Source organism: Leucoraja erinacea, chromosome 1, assembly GCF_028641065.1.
Source record: "Leucoraja erinacea ecotype New England chromosome 1, Leri_hhj_1, whole genome shotgun sequence".
Classification (NCBI taxonomy): Eukaryota; Metazoa; Chordata; class Chondrichthyes; order Rajiformes; family Rajidae; genus Leucoraja; species Leucoraja erinaceus.
The window spans coordinates 28,098,385-28,121,409 of NC_073377.1; the positions used below are offsets into that span (position 1 = coordinate 28,098,385).

Sequence of the window (23,025 nt, forward strand, 5' to 3'; positions counted from 1 at the left end):
CAGCTTTTTGTGTCTATCTTCAGTTTAAACCACCATCTGCAGTTCCTTCCTACACTCTTTGTTAAGCAAAACAGGTCCTATTCTCATAATATTATTCACCTCAACTAAGTACAGTATTTTCTTCACCTCCGTTGCTGCAGAGAATACAATCCCAGTTATCAAATCTTTCTTCAAAGTGAAAAAAAAATTCCAGCCCTGCCAACAAAAAATGTTCATAAATCGCCCCTGCATCCTCTCCAGAGCAATTGCACCCTTTCTACAGTTTGTCATAGTCTTACAGCATGGAAACATTCTGACCGCAGCCCCCAACATCACAAATACCAAGCGCAGCCAATTTGGTTCACGACCCAACATTAACTAGTGCGTATTGTGAGAAATATGGGCCAGAAGTCAATGAAATGTAAACTTCAGAACACAATTACACTAACATCCACTAGATTGCATGGAAGTTCATCCATGTGTATTCTATCCACATAGAACAACATTGCAACACAGGAATAGGTCCTTCTGCCCACAATGTTTGCGCTGAACATGATGCCGTTAAACTGATCTCATCTGCATGTACATGATCCATATCTCTCTACTCCATGCTCTTCCATAAGCGATAGAGTAGAATTAGGCCATTCAGCCCGTCAAGTCTACCCCGTCCTCAATCATGGCTGAACTATCTCTCCCTCCTAACCCCATTCTCCTGCTTTCTCCCCATAACCTCTGACACCCGTGCCTATCTATAAAAGCCTCAAACGCCACTGTTGTATCTGCCTCCAGCATCAATCCTGGCAATGTTCCAGGCCCCCACTACTCTGTGTAAATACATTGCCCCCCACATCTCCATTAAACATTTTCCCCTCTTACCTTATAGATCTGCCCTCTACTATTGGACATTTCCACCCTGGGAAAAAGGTTCTGACTGTCTATCCTATCTATTTCTCATAATTGTATATATTTATGTAATCAATGATAATTCCCTTTTACATTATGCTGCTGTTTCCCCTGAATCTTGTGGCTTAGATTGTTGGCACTCTGTGATATGTATCTCTCTTATTCTAAATATTCTTTCATATTTTATTGCAGTGTTACAGCCCTGTTGAGTGGGCGGAAGTAAATACAAACCTGCCAGTTTCAGTTTAAATATTTCTGAGTTGTTGTAGATGCATTAGATCTCATGTATCTCTACCCTCTGCAATATCACATCTCTGTTATGTTTGAACCAAGATATTAACCTGACTTAAGGCACTATGGAAAAGATTAAGGTACTCCTAAAGCTCCTCTTTTTTCAGAGACTGCCATCAAATTGTTTGCATTTAGTTTAGTTTAGTTTCATTTAGAGATACAGCGCAGAAACAGGTTCTTCATCCCACCAGCGATCCCTGCACACTTACACTATCCTACACACACACTAGGGGCAATTTACATTTACACCGAGCCAATTAACCTACAAACCTGTACGTCTTTGGTGTGGGAGGAAACCAAAGATATCGGAAAAAAAACACGCCGGTCACAGGGAGAACACGTACAGACAGCACCCGTAGTCAGGAACGAACCGGGTCTATTGAGCTAAGAGGCAATAGCTCTACTGACACACCCCTTAATCATCTTTGCTTTTTTATCTTAACAAAATGATAGCACATCCAAACCTGCAGAACTCGCTTGGTACTGATATGTGCTGCTGACATTCCAATACCAACTACATATTTAAAGAATGCCATCATTATAAATAATTTTGGGATGTCCTGAAAGGCTTTTCCGAAATGCATCTTCCTTTTTTCTTGGCACATACTTTCCACAATCCATCAGCAGTCATCAAGCACGCCACCCATATTAATTTACTTCTACTAAACATATATATTTAATGCCAGGAGGCATCTTTTGATCCATGATGTAATTTGACGTTGTCAAGGCAAATACATATGTTAGGCAGAAGTGAGTGTGAACCTCTCTCATATAGCAGTGTAATATACCAACAGCCAGTAACTGATAGACACAAAATGCTGGAGTAACTCAGTGGGACAGGCAACATCTCTGGATAGAAGGAATACGTGACGTTTTGGGTCGAGACACTTCTTCAGACTGATAGCTGCTAACTGATAACAATACTAATTATCCTAATAATAATTAACTGATAATTCATGACATTATTGTTTATTGTACCCTTAAACTCCTGTCCCATGGTACGAGTTCATTCCAAGAGTTCTCCCGAGTTTGCCCTGATTCGAACTCTGAGATTTACCCTAATGGCCACTCGTCGGTACTCGGGGCTCTCGTGGACATTTTTCATACTCATTCATACTCTAAGGTGCTGGAGGCCTCCTTCATATATCCAAAATGACCTTTTGTGAAAATATGAAATTGTACAGTAATATGGCGATATTTGATTTGATTCAACTATATTGTCATTGTACAAATACGAGTACAGGTACAACAATACAACAGAACTACAAATTCCTCGGGGTACATATCTCAGAGGATCTGTCCTGGTCCCTCAATACCACCAAACTGATCAAAAAGGCGCAGCACGCCTCTACTTTCTGAGGAGGCTTAAGAAAGTTCACCTGTCCCCCCAGATCCTGTCCAACTTCTACCGCTGTACCATCATAAGCATCCTGACCACCTGCTTCACGGTATGGTACAGCAGCTGCACCACAGCTGACAGGAAGGCACTGAAACGGGTGGTGAAAACCGCTCAGCACATCATCGGTGCCCCGCTCCCTGCCATGGATGCCCTCCACCGCAAACGGTGTCTGAGACGGACCGGGAAAATCATCAAGGACCCCTCTCACCCTAACCATGGACTATTTGCCCTCCTCCCATCAGGGAGGCGGTACAGGAGTCTCAGGTCTCGCACAAGCAGGCTAAGGAACAGCTTCTTCCAAAATACCATTACCCTGCTGAACTCACAGGCCCGACACTAGCTTTCTTTTATACTCTTTTATCTGTATATATATATTTGCCAATGTACCAGTTTAATTAATCCACATTGCACATATTGTTTTAAACAGTATTTTTACTACCTTGCACTCTGATTGATGCTAAACTGCATTTTGTTGTACCTGTACTAGTATTTTTGCAATGACAATATAGTTGAATCAAATCAAATCAAATCAAATCAAATATCGCCATATTACTGTACAATTTCATATTTTCACAAAAGGCCATTTTGGATATATGAAGGAGGCCTCCAGCACCTTAGAGTATGAATGTCATATTCCAAGAAAACATTTCTGCTTCAAAGCTACCATCAGCATTTCTTCCCCATTTAATTAAAAGAAGACAAGATAGATCACGCTTCAATTAAAAAATTTCGATTTTTGATCCACACAGATAGGATAGTCCCAGGTTTGCTGAGTGAGCTGAGGTCAATTGGAATGCCAGCACAGGGACAGTGGGTTGATATTAGATGTAACCTTAGCGTCTCTCGGTTAAGAAAGAGTAAAGCTCAGCCGGGGTTCCTGCTTCTCATTTCTAGTTAATAACCTCTAATGGAAGCGTGTCAAATTTCAGGTGAGGCCAGAATCCAGTACGCTGTGATGTTTAGTTTAGTTTAGTTAAATGTAGTGTTGGTGTTTTTTAATAGTATTTTTAAATGTGTAAATGTGGGGGGCGGGGGGGGGAGGGGGAAACTGTTTAAATCTCTTCCCTGTCCGGGAGACCCGACTTTTCCCTGTCGGGTCTCGGCTGTCGTTGGGGCCTAGCACCGTGGAGCGGCCTCCAACCTGAACGACCCGGGGGCTCGGGAGACTGCGGAGCTGCGGAGCTGCGGACTCACCATCGTGGGGCTGGCCGGCCTCGGAGCGTGGGGAGCGGCGGTGACTCGCTGCTGCGACTCGACTCCTGGGGCTCGGAGGCTCCAGCAACGCAGCCGCAGGTCCGGTGGACTGGGACATCGGGAGCTCGCGGGTCCGGGGGGAGAGAGAGAGACCGCTTCCCGGAGCTCCCGCAACGCGATTTCTCCAGCCCGTGTCGCGGGGTTGGAACGACCCGGAGCGGGGTCGAACATCGCCCAGCGCGGCTTCATGGCCGTGGGACATTCCAGCGCCCGCCGGGGCCTCCAACATTGTGACTTTTAGACCGGGAGCGGGGCCGTAAATCGCCCGGCACGGCCTAAAATGGCCGTGGGACTCATCATCGCCCGCCTGGGGCTTGGACATCGGGAGAGACACGGAGAACAGGGGAGAGAAAAGACTTGCCTTCCATCACAGTGGGTCCACTGTGATGGATGTTTGTGTGAATTTAATTATGTGTATGTCTGTAAGACAGTGTCTTTGTTTGTATGGCTGTGGAAACAACATTTCGTTTGAGTCTCACTGGGGCTCAAATGATAATAAATTTGTATTGTATTGTATTGTATTGTAGATACAACAATGTAACAGGCCCTTCAGCCCCACAGGTTCACGGGGAAGGGGTGGTGAGGGAATGTTCATTTTCGCCCATTGTCCACTATTATGGGCCGGTCCCACAGACGATATTTCAGTGGACTGCCGGCAACAGTCGCCTGAAAAACCGTGAACTGGAATGGCGACTCTCAGAGTGGAACACACACACAAACACATCGCTTCCTTCACCAGCCCGTGTGAATTGTTTAGACAGCGCTACCCCCGCTTGCCCTGTCTAAGAAATTCACACGGTGCAAAGCCAAGGTGAAACTGACACACACCGCGATGAACAGGAAGGTTGGCACTGTAAAAAGACAGCTAAAGCACAGTGTACGGTAAGTCCTATAAAAGAGGGAGGTAGAGGGGGGAGAAGAGGGGAGAAGGAGTGGAGATAACTTTTAAGAAGCCATAGATACACGGCTGTGAAGCTCGACGGACATTTAACATTACTGGTCATTTCTCCTTGGTTCTGAAAACTACTGCTTACTTTTATTTCCCAATGAGCCAATGAAATTCACCCGTAAGCACCGGCTCCAACCTACCTCCGAGAACCTTCGACCTCCTGGCAACCTATTAGGACCTTCTGGCGACCCACCTACGGCTCGAGAATTCTCGCTACTCTCCATGGAGGCATCATTCTACTCGTCGCTAATTTTTCAACATGTTGAAAAATTCACGGCGACCATAATGAGGCCACAACTAGTTCCAAGAATGCGGGAACTCCTCACGGCCATGAAGACAACTCCTCGGCAACCACCCGTGAACATGTGGCAACTGCATACTGTTCTGCAGTCGCCTAAAAAGTCACCTAAGGCCCATTAGTGGAGTGGAGAGATAAGTTTATTTGGCCTTCCATCACAGCAATGTGATGGATGTTTATGTAAATTGTGTTGTGTCTTGGGTCTATTTGTTTGTAATGTATGGCTGCAGAAACGGCATTTCGTTTGGACCTCAAGGGGTCCAAATGACAATTAAATGTATCTTGTATCTTGTATTACTGAGTAAGAGGGGCAAATATTAACTATTTTATTCAAGGCCAGGTGGGAAGAAGCGCTGGGTCAGGGTTGTCTAAACCAGGGAGATTTCACAGGCCGGGGAGCCGCAGGGCCCCATGGCCCCACACATGGTGAGCCACGGTCCGGCCCAATACTCACGCCACCTTCATGCTGCTCGCTCTCTCCGCTCCCACAACCAGAAGTAGGCCACTCAGCACCCTATTATTGGATAACCTCGCGGAAGGAGGGGGTCGGTGCAACGGAAGCCTCTCTCTGTTACCGGGGCAACTGAGGCACGTAATGCCAGGGCAACGCAGGTGCAGTGGCGCGCACTCCGTCTACATCCGACACCCCGGGACATCGTTGTGTTGCAGCAGCTGAGAGATGTGCCCAATGCAACGCTCTTTGAGAGTGTTTTACTGCTCACTCGCTCCCCGCTGCCACCTTTCCACTGCACATCTCTGCACACCGGCCACCAACCTCCTTCACATACGGACACCTTGGTCCACTATAACTGAAATCTGTCATAAAGAGGTGCATAATGATGAGGGCAGACTGTCGTCACTTTCTTATTTGCTTTCGACACATTAGTAGCAATTTTACAGAGGCCCACGAACCTACAAACCAACGCATCTTTGGGATGTGGGAGAAATCCCACATGGAGAATGTGCAAACTCCATGCAGACAGCACCTGATATCAGAATCAAACACAGCTCTCTGTTTCTGTGAGGCAGCCGCTTTACCAGTCTCTGCCTTCCCTTTCCCCAACAGGACCTTTTGGGTCAATAATAAAGACTGGACATTCTCCATGGACTACCTATGGCAGGTTTGAGTTAATGGTGGAGTATTGCAAAATGCTGGAGTAACTCAGCGGGACAGGCAGCGTCTCTGGAGAAAAGGAATGGGTGATATTTTGGGACGTGACCCTTCCCAGACTGTGTTCTTTAACTCTGTTATTTTGCAATGTTGCAATAGTTTAACACCAGACACATCATCAAAACTGACCAGTTGAATAATACACCAAAAAATAGCTTCCCATAAAGAATAGTATCTGAACATGAATTAGCTTCTTTACCAAAGGAGAAGAAAAGACGAGCGGGTAAAACACATAAAGGACATAACATTTTATGATCTTAAACTCTGATCAGACGAATGATTTATGGAACAGTCGATAAAACATTCAGCAGAGGGAAATAAGAAACACAAAAACATTTGTACAGTAGTGGAGGACTCTGTGTTTTGTGGGCTGTAGTATATAACGGGTCCACAAACCAAAAACAGTGTAAAATAGTGTGTCTCAGCACTTTCCTTGCTATCAACCAAGTGCTGTATCATTGAATCTTTCCCCTACCAAACCCTTGATTTTGTTTTCTTTGTGATAGGGCGGCATAGTGGAACAGCAGTAGAGTTGCTGCCTGATAGTGCCGGGTTCGATCCTTACTATGAGTTCTTGTCTGCACAGAGTTTGTACGTTCCCTTCCTCCCACACTCCAAAGGTGTCCAGGTTTGTAGGTTAATTGGCTTGGTATTAATGCATAAAAATGTAAAATTGTCCCTCGTGTGTGTGGGATAGTGTTAAGGTGCAGGGATCGCTGGTCGGTGCAGACTCGTTGGGCCAAAGGGCCTGTTTCCGCACTGTAACTCTAAACTAAACTAAACTAAACTAACCGCTTAAGGATTTCAGAATGTTTCCACCGTGCTGCAAGTGACTGTGCTCTGTCATTTCAGTCATTCTAAAATATTACCAGAATTACATCCGGCGTTAAAACTTCTGGTGGTTTTGCACTATGCTTGCGATTCTTTTGAAAAATGGATATGTGTGGAACATATTGCATTCATATGAGGGATTTCATTCTAATTGTCAGCCTCTGATTCTGTTCCCTGTGAAGCGTATAAGTGAAAGAGCAATCATTCTCTTCTACAATGTTACTTTCACGAATGGACAAAAATGCTCAATATTAATCCAAATGGAATAGTTGAGCACCTCAACTTTGTGATGAAGTTTCTGCACCAGCTATTTTCGAATATATTCTTTATCGGAGAACCAAATTAACTTTGATTTTGTGTGTTTCTGTGTCTCTAATTCTGCATCATAACTTTCTATCTTAAAATAGAACATCCGTCTGACAGATGTTTCATGACATAACAGGTGTGTATCTTCAAAGTTAAAGGGGTAATTACGGCAATTTATACGTCTCCCCCTTTGCCTCAGTTGCTAAGTGGAATAGCTGGCATGGAACTCAGCCACTCCGACAAGGAGGGGGGGATAAATTTGAAGTCTGCATTGAGTTAACTGGTAAGATCCAATAGGTATGCTACAATTGTTTTTCAATATCATTGGATCAGGTTTAAGCAGAAGGAAAAGTGTGACCATTGATCACCGCTTATTGGAAAGCAGTCACTTGTGAGTGTTAGATAAAGGCAGGAGACTAGGCATTCTCCTCTCCTGCTCATGTTCATAAGGTCAAAATGCCACAAGTGATAGGAGTAGAATTAGGCCATTCAGCCCATCAAGTCTACTCATACTCATCAAGTCTACTCATACTAATCAAGAATCTATCTATCTCTATCTTAAAAATATCTACTGACTATGTCGCCACAGCCTTCTGTGACAAAGAATTCCACAGATTTTATTGTCTACTTTGTCTATTCTGAGCAAATAAATATCTCCTCATCTCCTTCCTAAAAGAACATCCTTTAATTCTGAGGCTAAGACCTCTAGTCCTAGACTCTCCCACTAGTCGAAACATCCTGTCCACATCCACTCTATCCAAGCCTTTCATTATTCCGTATGTTACACGGAGGTCCCTCCTCATTCTTCAAAAATGCCAGCGAGTACAGGCCCAGTGCCGACAAACACTCATCATAGGAGCAATGTTGCCCTTATCACATTGGTGGAAATGTATAAATAAGCTGAATACTCACTATTTCCTTTTTCTCCCCGTTGCACAAATTTAGAATTCAACACGTTGAAGCTGCACAAAGTTACTGGAAGTACCAAGTGCCTATAGAACTGTTACTTTGCATTGCAAGGAATGAGAACGCAGGAAAAGAAACTGCAATAACACATTACTTTGATAGAAAGTAATTCATTCCTTAACCATTTAACCTCATTATATAATAAAATTACTGTGGAAAACAGCTATTGATGTAACTGTCCATACAAGCTCTAACATCATTGTATTTGCACCCCAACATTTTGGAACAAATAATATTATCAGATGAAAATCACTAATGTGATTTAAATTTCTTTTTTCAGATTTTTCTCGGCTGCAATTTTTCTTACATTCTCATTATTTGGAATACTGGAGCATAAATTCATACATGATTTAAATTGATACAAGCGCTTTAAAATATGAGCTTCTATGTACCCTCACAATTCTTGCTTCCCGTCATACTGCCTCTTGATTGATCCGGCTGGTAGTTTTACTCCTTTAGTGTGTCCAAATGGTCACTTGCATCTTTTGAATTGAGGAACTGCGGTCTGGGTGTTACATTCCTAAGATCGTCACCTAACATTTGCACTCTTCATTTACTCAGTATTCAGCCTTCATTAGGGATGACTGCATGGGGTAGAAACCTTGTGGTAGAAAGCATGGCCTAGGAACAATTTATCACTTTATTGCCAATCCTGCCTTGGATCAAGAAACCTTCCTAATGTGTTTTACTTAAAATGTAATTCACACAGTATAAAAGGAATAAAGAAAGCACAGATTTCATTCAACCATGTATGCTGTTTCCCTCCAAATATTTAAAAACCTGAAGCAAATTGACAAAATAAAATGCACTTTTAATAGAGGAAGGTTTTGTTTCTTCTGTAAATAACATTTGTAAATATTTAGCATTTTAATTCAGAAATGCAATACTCAAAAGCCTGAGAGTTAAACTATTTCATCTGGAGTACAATAGCTCCGATTGTCTAAGGGTCATTTTAAAAATGGAAAAGGCCAATGTGGAGGTTATATCAAAGAACTGCACATTTCTTTAATCTGGCCGTAGCCAGATACTTACAAAGTCACATGCCTCAGATGTACTTTTTTTCTCTCTCTCTTCCTGGGTCTGTGTCTTAAAGGCTTTGTGCTGCTGCCAAAAGCCACTTTGCCCAACCATCAGCAGTCAGATTAATGGGCAATCAATACCCAGTGCATTGCGGAACCATTAGCATTGCAAAAGCAGTTATTCAGCTGTCTCCTGTGACAGCTATCTCATGAAAGTCTTGCCTTCCCCTTCCCCCTCTTCCAGGAGACGATTTCTGCATCAAACAGCACTAGACAGGAATAAAACCACGCTAATGTCATTTTGCCGAGTGTGCATTAATAATACAGTTTTGGCAGATAGCCATTATTCCTACCAAGAGATGTATGATCATTATCACCGCAGACTGACATCCAGATGGTCCTGAAAGCCCAAATCCCTTCGCAACTTGGGCAAGGTATCCAATGTCACCCAGTGTCGGACTCAAATATGTTGCCTTAATGTTTAACTGTCACATCTCCCTTTTTATTCTCGTTCTTTAACCTTTATTTTACTCCTTTGTTCCTCTGCACATTGTCCTCTGCTTCAGTCCACAACTGTTTCCATGGAAATCATTCATTTATCTTCCAGGATGTATTGGTTTTTAAAAGGAAACTGCATAAAGGATATGAAAATGCATCACTTTGATAGCAGATGACATTTTTCTAGCATTCTTTTAATGAAAAACATTAAATCAGAGTCATGCCTGCACGGTGTCTCTTCCCATTGCATCTTGTGTTTCAGTTAATTCATTACAGAATTGATGACTAGATATAGCTCATTCATCCTGTGTGCATGATCAATTTGTTATACATGCCAAACATTTTAAAGTATTTGTTAGATAATAAATTGCACCTTACTATGAGATTTTTTTTTGTCATTTTAAGGTCTTAGTTAAGTAAAATCAATATTTTATTATATTTAATTATCTGTCCTTTGTCTTCAAGGAGATGTGATCCATGTAATGTGTGCCTACCATAGACTTTGCCAGGATCAGTTCAGGACGTGTTTTGTAAAAAGCTGCCAGAACTAAAACAATTAAACAAAGGCCGCCCATGTTTTTTTTTAATCTAACTTCCTTCATTCATTTTCTAAATGTGATTGTTCATCCTCGAGCTGGAGTTTAAGGGTATATTTAACCCTCTAGTGCCCAGTGCAGTTGAGCAATTCTGAATGTGAATTCATGCAGTGTGGTGGAAAAGCAATTCAACAATAGCACAGCGGTAGAATTGCTGCCTTACAGCACTTGCAGTGCCAGAGACCCGGGTTCGATCCTGACTAAGGGTGCTCTCTGTAAGGAGTGTGTACGTTGACACGGGTTCAATCCTGAATACGGGTGCTGTCTAAAAAGAGTTTGGACGTTCTCCCCGTGACCACATGGGTTTTCTCTGAGATCTTCGGTTTCCTCCCACAATCCAAAGACGTACAGGTCTGGCAGTTAATTGGCTTGGTGTATGTGTAAATTGTCCCTAGTGTGTGTGTGTAGGATCGTGTTAATGTGCGGGGATCGCTGGCCGGCACAGATTTGGTGGGCCGAAGGGCCTGCTTCCGCGCTGTATCTCTGAACTAAAACATAAACTAATACTGTGCATCGAAACCAAACACAATCCTCTACTTTCGAGAGCACTTTCTAACATAGTCACTGGATAGTGAAAGGTTGCTTTAACATATGCTAGTTCTTTCCTCTTTGCATTAAGTAAGCAGAAGTCAATTCTAAGTCTTCAACAGTTGCTCTGACTAAACAATGCCAGCTCAGCACAGACCATGGAGCATCATAGCGGATGAAGCTGAACTATTTAGTAGTGTTTAACATGTGTCTTCACAATTCTTTCTGAAATTGTCCTTTATTAATTTGTGCCATGTGAGCCTTCACCTTTTTCCGTCCTCAAATACTGCAATCTGGTTGGTGGAGTTATGCTCACAGTGCAAAGAGGAAGAAAGCTGCAGCATTTTATCCCAGCAGCAATTTAAAAAAATGGGTCAATACATTTCCAAATCAAAATCATGTGAGTTGGAGAGGAATTGGGAGATTTGGTCTATTATGTGCCTGATGTTCTTCCAGGTATAGATTAGTTTGGTTTATTGTCACATGCAAAGAGGTACAGTGAAAAGCTTTGTTACATGCTAGCCATCAGCGGAAAGACAATACATGATGATTACAACCGAGCCATTCACAGTGTACAGACTCATGATAAGGGAATAACGTTTAGTGCAAGGTAAAGCCTGTAAAGTCGGTCATAGATAGTCCGAGAGTCACCAATGGGGTAGACAATGAGTAGCTCAGGACTGCTACTACTCAGCACTAGTTGTGGTAGGATAGTTGAGTTGCCTGATAGCCGGTGGTAGAGACTACAGATTTGAGTGGCATGACAAAAGAAGCCTTGCTGTGGGGGTGTTGAAAGTGTGAAGATTGCAGTCATTTTATGCCTGCATTGAAGAAAGAGAATATTCAGACTTGTGGATTAGATGCTTACCAAGCAAGCTTCTTAGTCCATGTCAGTGTTGTAGAACTCATATAGGCAAATAAAATATAGTTGATCATACTTCTGTTGTCATTATGGAAAACCTTTTTTGGGGGGGGGGGTTGAAGTGGGGATATTCACTGAAGAATGGCCAGCCTTCAAATAAGTGTTTCTGGCTTCAGGTGACTTTGGTGATGTGGATCATGGTAGATTCACTGATGAAATTAGGGGATGGTGGTGAGAAGGGAAGAAGCTTTCAGGTGTTACTGCAGTACATTTTGTAGAAAAGCCTCATAATTCACTAGTGATTGAGTGAGTGAAAGTGGTCGATAGGGTATTGAAACTTGAATTGCTTGAGAGGAAAAGCCCTGAGGCTACAGTTCCAACAACCACAATGACAGCCTTATTTTGCAGTATGTGTGACTTCTGCCATTGAAGACTCTTCCCCCCCCCCCCCCCCCCCCCCCCCCCCCCCCCCCCCCCCCCCCCCCCCAACTCCATATGATTGACCCCAATCAGTCAACAAATAACAAAAGTAGGCACTTCCACCTCATCTCTGGAATTTGCCTTATTTGTCCATGGATAAACAAAGGTTATTGAGACCGTTTTTGAATTATGAAAGGGATGCTTTCCTGGAAAATGTTTTGTTAAGTGGCATCTGTGAATCGAAAAGTTGGGGTAAATTGTTGGTCACATTGAAAAATAGATTTGTTCATCGAAGATATGTAATCCCCCCCCCCAAAAAAAATCAATAACATTATAGTAACATTTCATAAACAGAGCAATCATAAATCAAGGATTATTTATGATGAGAACGGAAGATACAAGCTGATCACTGGAACAGGATATTAATGTATGGCAGTGTAGAAGCAATGGTTGATTACATTACACCTTCCACTGGATGCACATGATTGAGATTGTGTTGAGGTAATTGGACCTATTTAATTTATTTTCTCCATTTTATGGACTGAGTAGGTCCGGCCTATGATCCACTGTTTTAGCTGAATGCTGTTTTTTTATGCCTGCAATGGAACTGTTTGGTTGGAACCATTACTAATTATGGAACATAAGACATCAGTAGCACAGCTGGGATGTTTGTTGGGTCTCATAATCTCTCCTACATCCAACAGACTCAGACATTTCCAGTGTTTTTTTTTTAATCACAATAGTATAGCCATTAACATTCATCTTAGGCCATGTGTTGATAAGTACTATTACATCAGTATTGTGAACAACAGGCCTTTTTATTGGAATGTTCCATCTTAATTTCCCATCTTCCAATGGGAAATTAATGCTTGTCCACCTCAACCTCAAAGATATACACAGCTAAGTGTTTATATTGGTGTCATCTGTTATATTTTTAAATGTCTGAAATTTCCTCATCTCTTACTGCAGCTATATTCCTCTCTGTCCGACAAACTACCCAAGACTGAAGGAGTACACCCTACAGAATATGGTCTTTTGAGCTCAGAAGATCATGTGACAGGTGCAGAATCAGGCCATTTGGCCCATCAAGTCTACTCCGCCATTCAATCATGGCTGATCTACCTCTCCTTCCTAACCCCATTCTCCTGCCTTCTCCCAATAACCCATACTAATCAAGAATCTATCTATCTTTGCCTTAAAAATATCCACTGATTTAGCCTCCACAGCCTCCTGTGGCAAAGAATTCCACAGATTCACCACCCTCTGACAAAATAAATATCTCCTCCTCCTTCCTAAAATAATGTCCTTTCATTCTGAGGCTATGGCGTCTCCCACTAGTAGAAACATCCTCTCCACATTCACTCTATCCAAGCCTCTCATTATTCGGTACATTTCAATGGGGTCCCCCCTCATTATTCTAAACTCCAGCGAGTACAGGCCCAGTGCTGTCAAATGCTCATCTACTCATTCCTCAAACCTACTCATTCCTGGGATCATTCTTGTTAACCTCCTCGGGACCATCTCCAGAGCCACCTTCCTCAGATATGGTGCCCAAAATTGCTCACAATATTCCAAATGCGGCCTGACCAGCGACTTATAGAGCCTCAGTATTAGTTCCTTGTTACCTCCCAGCATTACATTACAGCTCTCGAAATAAATGCTAGCATTGCATTTGCTATCTTTACCACTGATTCGACTTGGAGAAACCTTTTGGGAACCCTGCACCAGCACTCTCAAGTTCCTTTGCACCGATTTATGGATTCTCTCCCCATTTAGAAAATAATCTGCACCTTTATTCCTACTACCAAATTTATTATTAAACAATATAAAGCCGATTTAATGGCTCTTTGAAAGAAATTCCTCGAGGGATTAGGGGCACCTTATAAAAACATTAATACATGACGCGCACAATTTTGCAAAAGCTAATGTCTTGATTATTCATCTTAAGTATCTAAATAACAAGGATACTTAAGCATATTAATAAGAATATGTGAATGCACGCTGATTTTACTTTCATGAGACTACATATCGGATATCACATTATTACAGACACGATACTATTCTTTTGAATGGGAAAGAAAACCAGCTGAGCCATCTACAATCTAATTTAAAGTTCTTAAATCAGATACTTTCTTTAGTGTGGCTTCCATCTTTTATATCCCTTTAAAGTAAATTTCAACCAAGTTCTGGGGTGGGGATTGCAACCTTCACGTGGTCCACCCTGTTTCGACTAATGCAATCAAACTGATGTGCACAAACAAGATCAAATAGAACAAGTTGACCTGCAACTTTAGGCTGTGCACGCCATACGCAAGAAGAAGAATTCAAATTTGAAGAAGTAATCAACATTTATCTTTACTTCATGAATGTGACCATTTTAGGATCCGAGTGTGCATATTTCCTTGAAGGAGACCATTCGGCTCATTGAATAAAGGCTGGCACAATGCATGAGCTATCCACGTGTCTGCCTCCCCCAACATCTCCTCCAATCCTGCAAATCTTTCTCCTTTCAAGAACGGTCACTTTTAACACCATATTATTAGATACACACACACACACAAACACACACTAAATAGTGCAATACTCCATCACTTCATGACTTTTTTGTAAACCAGCACACGCAGTTCCTTGTTTCTACATCTCACCGATAACCGTCATGAGTTTCCTTAATTACTTGAAATGTATGTTTGATTTCCAAAGACATTCATTTTTTGTCTTAAGAGGAATGATCCAATGGAGTAATAATGTTATACTTTGTAGTTAGCAAAGTGTAGCTGAAATAAGAAACACTCACATGCTGCCAGTCATTCAGAATGACAGGCTTGTACCTCAGGAAGTACTTGAGGGGCATAGTATCGGGCTCAGGCCATGACTGTGGATTTCTCCATTTGACTTCCAGTCTGCTTGGAGATTTAGGAATTGTATTTACTTCAATTATCTCTGGAGGATCTGGTTTCACTGCAAAGAGAAAAAAAAGTAAAATAAGCATTTGCTTTATGCATGAGGTTTCATAATGCTTGAACGAAAGGTGCATTTCATTGTTAGCCCTTGCAAACTAAAGGAGCAATGTTACACGACATTCAGAAATAGCTTTTTCTGTTTTGTTATCATCAGGAATAATATGATCCCATGCTAATTCATTAACATATCGCACAGTTGTTACTTTTAGATCTACACATGTTCAAAATTATGTTTTAAAGGGATTATTTAATTGGTAGGCTAACTGATATTTGATAGATGTTTTTGCATTTAGTGCTCCTTAGCTCAGAACATTAAGGACTTCTGTTCAATACCAAAACACAAGGTTTATGCTGCTGATAGTCATCTTTCTTTGTTAGTTTGTGTTTCTGTTGTCGTGGTAGCAGGTCTAGGCTACTCAACCCCTCCTATCTGTACAATAGTCACATCAGAGCTCTCTAATTTAACTTCATGTCCAGCTCAGTCATGTGCCTTGCTTGCTACAAATCTATGAATCTTATGAGGCATTCCATGAACCCAAAATCACAGGCTTGTTGGGCAAGAGTGTCCAAAATATCCACTTGTCTTCCTCACATCACCTCTGAATGGCCTTAATTTTGTTTTGCTCTCTTGTCAGAATTGTTGAGTAGAGTTTAGCTTTGTAAATACATGGACTCAGTTGGTGGAGTACGGTTTCTTGTCACCTGAACAAAACTAGCCGCAATCTAAAGCCCTTGCAAATTTCAATGATGATAAGAGGAGAATGTCACCGATGTTTAAGGATTGGATGCACGTTCTTCAAATGTAGGCATCAGACCTGCCTGGTGTTTCCCTTGCCTGATTTGAAGCCTATCCTGTCCAATTGGTTCACAGGTGCCCTGTGAATAATGGATGTGTAATTTGTGTTCAAATTCCACTTGGGGGATGGAAGGGCAGTGGGAGGAGGCTGTTCCAATGTGAAATTCTGCAGAAAGTCCCATCACCCTTTCTGTCCAACTATCTTTGTGATCATCCATGTTCTCCAGGGATGCTGCCTGACCCATTGAATTACTCCAGCATTTTGCATATTTCTTATTCCGAACTAATGGTTGGCATGATGTCATTTAATTTGCAATTATTGATTATGGAGAAAAACTCCGATGCCTTTGGATGCCTTCAGTGTCATGTTTCTGATACGATGTAATTTCATGGCAACTAACAAAGCCTTTGTTTCAACTTGAGCATTAATTTCAACCCAGTTGTCTCTTTCTATGCAAGACACTGTATATAAATCTGTTCAATTTCATACATTATATAAATTTTCAGACCAATTTCCATATCTGGTACACACTTTAAATTTAACAAATCATCTTGCAATGGCACGTTTTTTAAATTAATTCTTAGACTAAGGGAATATTTTAAAAACATGAAACACCTTTTTAAAAATTCAAGGTTATATGTTAAAACCTGTTATCTCCAATTTTATAGGCAAATGGATGTTGTAGCCCTTCTGACAAGTATTCTTCTGCAGTGCTTGAAGTTGTAAAAGGTAAAGATAAAGCAAAGATCGTGGCTACGATTATGCACAAAAGGATGAGTGGAATTGTCAGTTAAGAAACAGGAATTAACATGGAACCAGAAATATTTGATGTTCAAGGGTTTATGTTCTTTTTTTAGCTTACAATGCACAGGGTGGGACCATAACTGCCAGTGTCAGAATTTAGTGTCCATTACTAATTGTCCCAGTGCTGAGGAAGCAATTAAGACGATATGTTGGGAATGATATATAGACATGGTAGAGGGAATAGCACATTTCATGCCACTGTGGAGTTTCAGGGTTACCTCTGTGGAGACAAGCTTTTTGTTACATTCAATTATTTGGATCCAATCTCCTTAGCTTCTCTGGCTGTATTCAAATGCATGGCTTTAATCAAGGGTCATAGAACCTTCAAGGGTCTTGATTAGTATGGGTGTCAGGGGTTATGGGGAGATGGCAGGAGAACGGGGTTAGGAGGGAGTGATAGATCAAGCATGATTGAATGGCAGAGTAGGCTTGATGGACCGAATGACCTAATTTTGCTCCAATCACCTGATCTTATGAACATTGGCTGCCTACCTAGTGAATAACTATCATACCACTGTGTTCCATATGCAGTCAATGTCATAATCTTACAAGATCACTGTGAATTTTGCTCATGTTATTAAGCTCCAGTGGTCGGTGGTACTACCTTCCAATGCATGATACAGATCAGAAATTTTCAAATGGTTGAAAACATTTATCTTGAAGAGAAAATGTTTGCCAAAAAATTGTAATTTTTTGTACTAAGTATAAAAGGGGTGATATTTACCAGAGAACACATCTGTTAGATGTAAAGGATGTCAATATTTAATGGCAAAAAAAAAAATCCATATTCTGGTTATGCTTCCTCTCAATCAATGAAAGAGATTGGCACTATTCCACCCAATTACACAAGATGTAATGCCTGCCCTTTTACCCCTTCTCTTCTCATTATCCCAGTACCCAAACAATTATACCAGATGAAATATTGATTCACTTGCATATCTTACAATCTAGTGTACTCCATTTAGTGTTCACAATGTGGCCTCTCCTATAATGGAGAAACCAAACACAGATTGGGTTTTCACTTTGAAGTCCATCTGTACGGAGTCTGTCGGGATGATCCCGAGCTATTAGTTGCCTGCCACATTATTTCTTCTTCCTGCTTCCTCTATGAGTTATCTGACAGTGACTTCCAGCACTGTTACAATTGGGGCTAGCTTAAACTTCAGGACAACACCTCATCTTCACACTGAATACTTTGCCGCATTCCATGCTCAATTTTAAATTCTCCAACTTTGCTTAAGTTACACATTCTGTCTATATCAAAACTGGTCATTCTGTCAGTCATCTATCAATAACTTGGCCTCATTGTTTCTCCCTCCATTAGTATTGCCTCATCTATCACAGTCCCAGAGTTCTGCTATTTGCAGCACATTATATACACAAAGAGGTATATACTGCTTTTGTCTACCTCATTAACTAATTTGACCAATCTATCAGAGATATTCTCAATGTTCTACCCACCCATCCACTTACATGCGTATTTATATATGTTACATGCATATATGTTGCATGCAAAAATAATAATTTAATTTCTAACTGTGTAATTAACATGTGTATAGAACATAGAACAGTGCAGCACAGGAACCTACCCCATGACCCACAATATTTGTGCCAGACATGATGCCAAGTTAAATTGTTCTAATCTGCTGCCTGTACATGATGCATATCCCTCAACTTCCATGTGCCTATCTAAAAGCCTCAAATGCCACTATCCACCTCCACTGCCACCCCTGGCAATGTGTTTTCAGCCCCCACTACCCTATGTGTAATAACAACTTGTCCTGCACATTTCTGTGGGATATTCATCATGCAGCCAGGAAAATTGAACTTGTTTACTATTGAAAGCACATACAATTCGTTCTGGATTCTTGTCCCCAAATCAAAACTAAATAAGTTTGATTTAACTTTTATATTAACATTATAGCTGTTCCCAGTTTTTTCATTGCTGAAAATTACCTATGGAAATTTCATTAAATGAAATGGTTGAAGAGTTGGAGCCCAGTGCATTCCTTGCTGTTACTGTCACTGTGTACTTGCTTGTAGAAAACATTTCAGGAAATCTTATGTTGCACCTGTTCTTATGGTTGGCTCCCTTAATGCTCTCAATTTCCTTATCTCCATGCCTGTGAAAAAAACAGGTACAATCAGTGAGAAAACAATCATTCTGCACAGAACATTGTGATATTTTTCTAAGATAGAGATTTCAAATAATTTCAGTTTAAGATCTTTAATGTGGGTTGAAGTTATAATGAGCATTCTCCACGTAATACAATAGCATTGTTATCAGTATAGCCATGAGGCAAAGTTATTCTTCAAATGATGGTAAGGAATCAGAATGCAACACTTATGTTCCATGAGTGCACTGCTCAGTCTGGTGCAATGTTATTCCAATAAATAAAGTTTTGAATCCAAGCAGACCTGTAAAACTTATAGTGTTCCTAAATATTAATCGCACTTGCCTAGATTGCACATTCAAGTCCGTTCTGTGGATTGAACGTGTGACTATGCAACTAAACAGGTAGATTAGCTTCCCAGTGTTTCAAACATATGTTGAAATAGGTAACGGACGTGGCACCGGCAGACAAGAAACCGAAGCAAAGAAGTCGAAGCCAAAGAACCGAATGGAAATGAGATCGAAACGCCAATAAACCGAAAGAGTCCGAAGACAAAATGCCTATAAATGAAAAGTTGCGTCGCATAAAGGGCAAACTTACCGAATGTCCGCTGTGTCGAAACGCCACCTACCCGAAAAACGGCGTCGCCTACAAGCCAAAGGACCGACTGCCGCTCAACAGAAAAGTCCAATAACGGACATGTCGTTGCCGGGTGGCGGGACTTGTCAATGATTGGTCCAGACCCCCGCGTCCATCACATCACTGTGAAGGCATGAACATTGTCCCAAACCTCCGCTCCACCCAACCCGCAGCCCGCGGACGGTGGCCGTGAGAGAGTGGGGGTTGTATACCTCCGGCCACTTTCAACTTGGTGCTTGGGTTCAGATTGCCCAGTCACCTATGGCTTGTGTGGGAAAATGAACCACAAGCTCCCGTCACCCCCTTCTCTCTCCCCTCTTCTCCCTCCCCCTCTCTCTCTCTCCCTTCTTTCACCTCCTCTCTCTCCCCTCTTCTCTCTCCTCCTCTCTCTTCCACTCTTCTCTCTATCCTCCCCTCTCTTCCTCTCCTCTCCCACCCCCTCTTTCCCTTTTCTCTCTCTCCCCTTCTCTCTCTCCCCCTTCTCTCTCTCTCCTTCTTTCTCACTCTCTCCCCTCTCTCCCCTCCGTCTCCACCCGCAGGAGCGTCCCACAGTCACTGACCGCGATGCACCGCCATCGGACTCCAAACTCCACACCAGGGTGATTCCCACGCACAAAACAGGCAGCATCTCTGGAGAGAAGGAATGGATGGCGTTTCGGGTAGAGACCTTTCAGATACACTCTGAAGATCTCCATCACAGTTCCTGTAATCTCCCCTCTCCCCTCTCTTAATAACCGTAGTCTCTCTCAATAACCGTAAAGGATAGATCCCATCAGGATTTTTTTCTGCATTACCATCTGGTTTGGGAATTGCTCTGCCAAGGACAAGAAGGCTCTGCAGAGAGTAGTGCGTTCGGCCGAACGCACTATGGGAACTTCACTTGCCCCCATGCAGGAACTATACATCAGGTGGTGCAACTCCAGAGCCAACAATATCATGAGAGACCCCTTCCACCCCTGCAAAGGACTGTTCCAGCTGCTACGGTCAGGCAAATGCCTCCGTTGCCATGCGGTGAGAACGGAGAGGTTGAGAAGGAGTTTCTTCCCAGAGGCCATTCGGACTGTAAACGCCTATCTCACCAGGGACTAACTCTACTGAACGTTTTTCCTTCCATTATTTATTATGTAAAAGAATATGTGTGTTATGATTGTGTTTATAGTTTGTTTGGTTGTTTGGTTGTTTGTCGTTTGCACAAAAGTCCGCGAGCATTGCCACTTTCATTTCACTGCACATCTCGTATGTGTATGTGACAAATAAACTTGACTTGACTTGACTCATCTGTTGTTCAGCCTACAATGTCAACCATTGTTCTTTAAGAACACACTTTGATTATTGGGAAGGAAATTATTCTTTTTTGGATAAAGAATTTGCAATATGCAGCCTTCAAGGCTTTGGTCTATACCAATATGTTGTTTAGCATCTCAGAGACTATGTTAAGCTAAAGACAGCATTGCTTTTAGGTAAACACATATTACACCAACCTGAGTTAAAGAATAATCAATAGAAAAATCAGACGAGTTTCATTGAACTTCATCCAGGACACAAAATTGGTTCATATATTTCACGATGGCTGATGTGTGTTTATTTATAACAGTAAGCTTGTTCTTTGAAAGCAACATAATAGTTTCAGCAAAATGAGCTGTGGCAGCACATATAAATAAACATAAACATGTCCTCATATGCCCAGGATACTGTTGCTTCCAAAGTTTAAGAACAGCTGCTTTATATTGTATACCAGACAGTTCTAAAAGGGTAAGATGTTGTCTTGTTGCTTCTGATCAGATTCTAGAACTGAATTGATCCCACAGGTAATCGCAAGCCTAGAGCAGGCAGGCAGTGCTCCAGAGAAAACACAAAGGAATCTGGTTTATTTGTTTAAACTATTTGCATTTTTTTCCTGTCTTTCAGTCTGAAGAAGGGTCTCGACACGAAACGTCACCCATTCCTGCTCTCCAGAGAAGTTGTCTGGCCCACTGAATCACTCCAGCTTTTTGTGTCCTTTTGTGTATTAGCCAGCATCTGCATTTTTTTTTCTCTACAAGTAGTCAATTAATGCTTCTTTTCTAACACACACATTATTTGTGGCATTTTCTTACAGGCAAATAAAAATATCACCTTTTACCATTTCATATTTTGTTTAAAAAGCTCTCTCACACTCTTATGAGCTTCCGCTTTTACTAGACATACACTTATTGAAAAAATAATTGAAAATATCCCAAATTAAAATATTGCAAGCATTTTATATCCTGACATGAAATTTTCAGTATGTAATTATGATGTGATATTCAATCATTAATGTAGTTCTTTAAAACTGTTGTTATGACCAGTCAGCTTTGAGAAACATTAGAAACAAAATCAAACTATAAATCGCAAATACACTTAGCTTCCTGTAGTCTCTTCCAAATCTAATATGGGTGTCAGCATTACTGAAGAATGACCTTGGTGCAGTGATTTGCATTGAAATGCATTTAGATTCTTGGCACCAGATTGGCTTCAAATGGAAATTAACATTTTGTATGCATAATTCAAACTCAGAAACCCACAGGCTAATGATCATCCAGCAGACAGCGCACTCTGTTCCATCAGCCAACAGTTGTGCTACATATGGGGATATTGGGCTGCATTACCTCCCATTAACATAGGAACTGCCAGCATCATTAAGCAGTTACATTTGAGAAATATTAATGACGCAAAGCCAAAGAGGCAGGAAAGTGATTATTACTGTGGCAAAGGAAGTGGAAAAAAACATCAACCCCTTAGGTACCGCACACTTCTGCACGTGTAGATTGACAAAATAAATCTAACAGCAGTTTTTTTAACAGCATACTGTTTATGGTGGGTAAAAAATGTCTTTGAGGACTGTGTAGTTAATTTTTAAAAGGTTTTATTGATAGCTTTGTCAAAATATAACAGGTAAATTTGGCTTCATTTGATTTCATTGTCCTATCTGGGGCACATGACAGTAAACTCTCTTGACTTGACTTCATTTTAATATTTAAAGTGTGTGGAAAGCAGCAGGGCCTCAATGATTTTTATATTGTTTGGGTTAGCAAGGAGCAGTGATGTTCCTTAAAATGGACCATGGGGGGGAGAAGGAGGAGGGGTGGCGACGCCTGAATGGCGTCCGTTGTTACCGATTGTTCACTATAACTAAATGAGTCGTTCAGTCTAGATACAGTGTGGAAACAGGCCCTTTGGCCCAATTTGCCCACACCGGCCAACAATGTCCCAGCTACACTAGTCCCATTTGCCTGCGCTTGGTCCATATCCCTCCAAAACTGTCCTATCCATGTACCTAACTGTTTCTTAAACGATGGGGTAGTCCCAGCCTCAACTCAAGTGCGGGGGCTAAAGTTTAACCCAAGGCCAGGAGGGAAGAGGCTTGGGGTTGGGGGAGGGAGGGATTAAACAAGTGGGAATTCACAGGCTGGGAGCCACAGA

General features: G+C 41.7%; 1 protein-coding gene across 6 annotated transcripts in view; it reads right to left on the reverse strand.

The window, feature by feature from the left end:
- The window catches only part of LOC129695282 (ciliary neurotrophic factor receptor subunit alpha-like), a 309,100-nt gene that overhangs the window by 57,535 nt on the left and 228,540 nt on the right, over positions 1-23,025 (reverse strand). For all 6 annotated transcript variants that reach the window (XM_055632089.1, XM_055632108.1, XM_055632098.1 and 3 more), the window contains 2 exons: positions 18,788-18,954; positions 15,065-15,228 (listed from right to left, as the gene is read on the reverse strand). In XM_055632089.1, the coding sequence (XP_055488064.1) occupies positions 15,065-15,228; positions 18,788-18,954 (331 nt within the window). The remainder of the gene's footprint in view (positions 1-15,064; positions 15,229-18,787; positions 18,955-23,025) is intronic.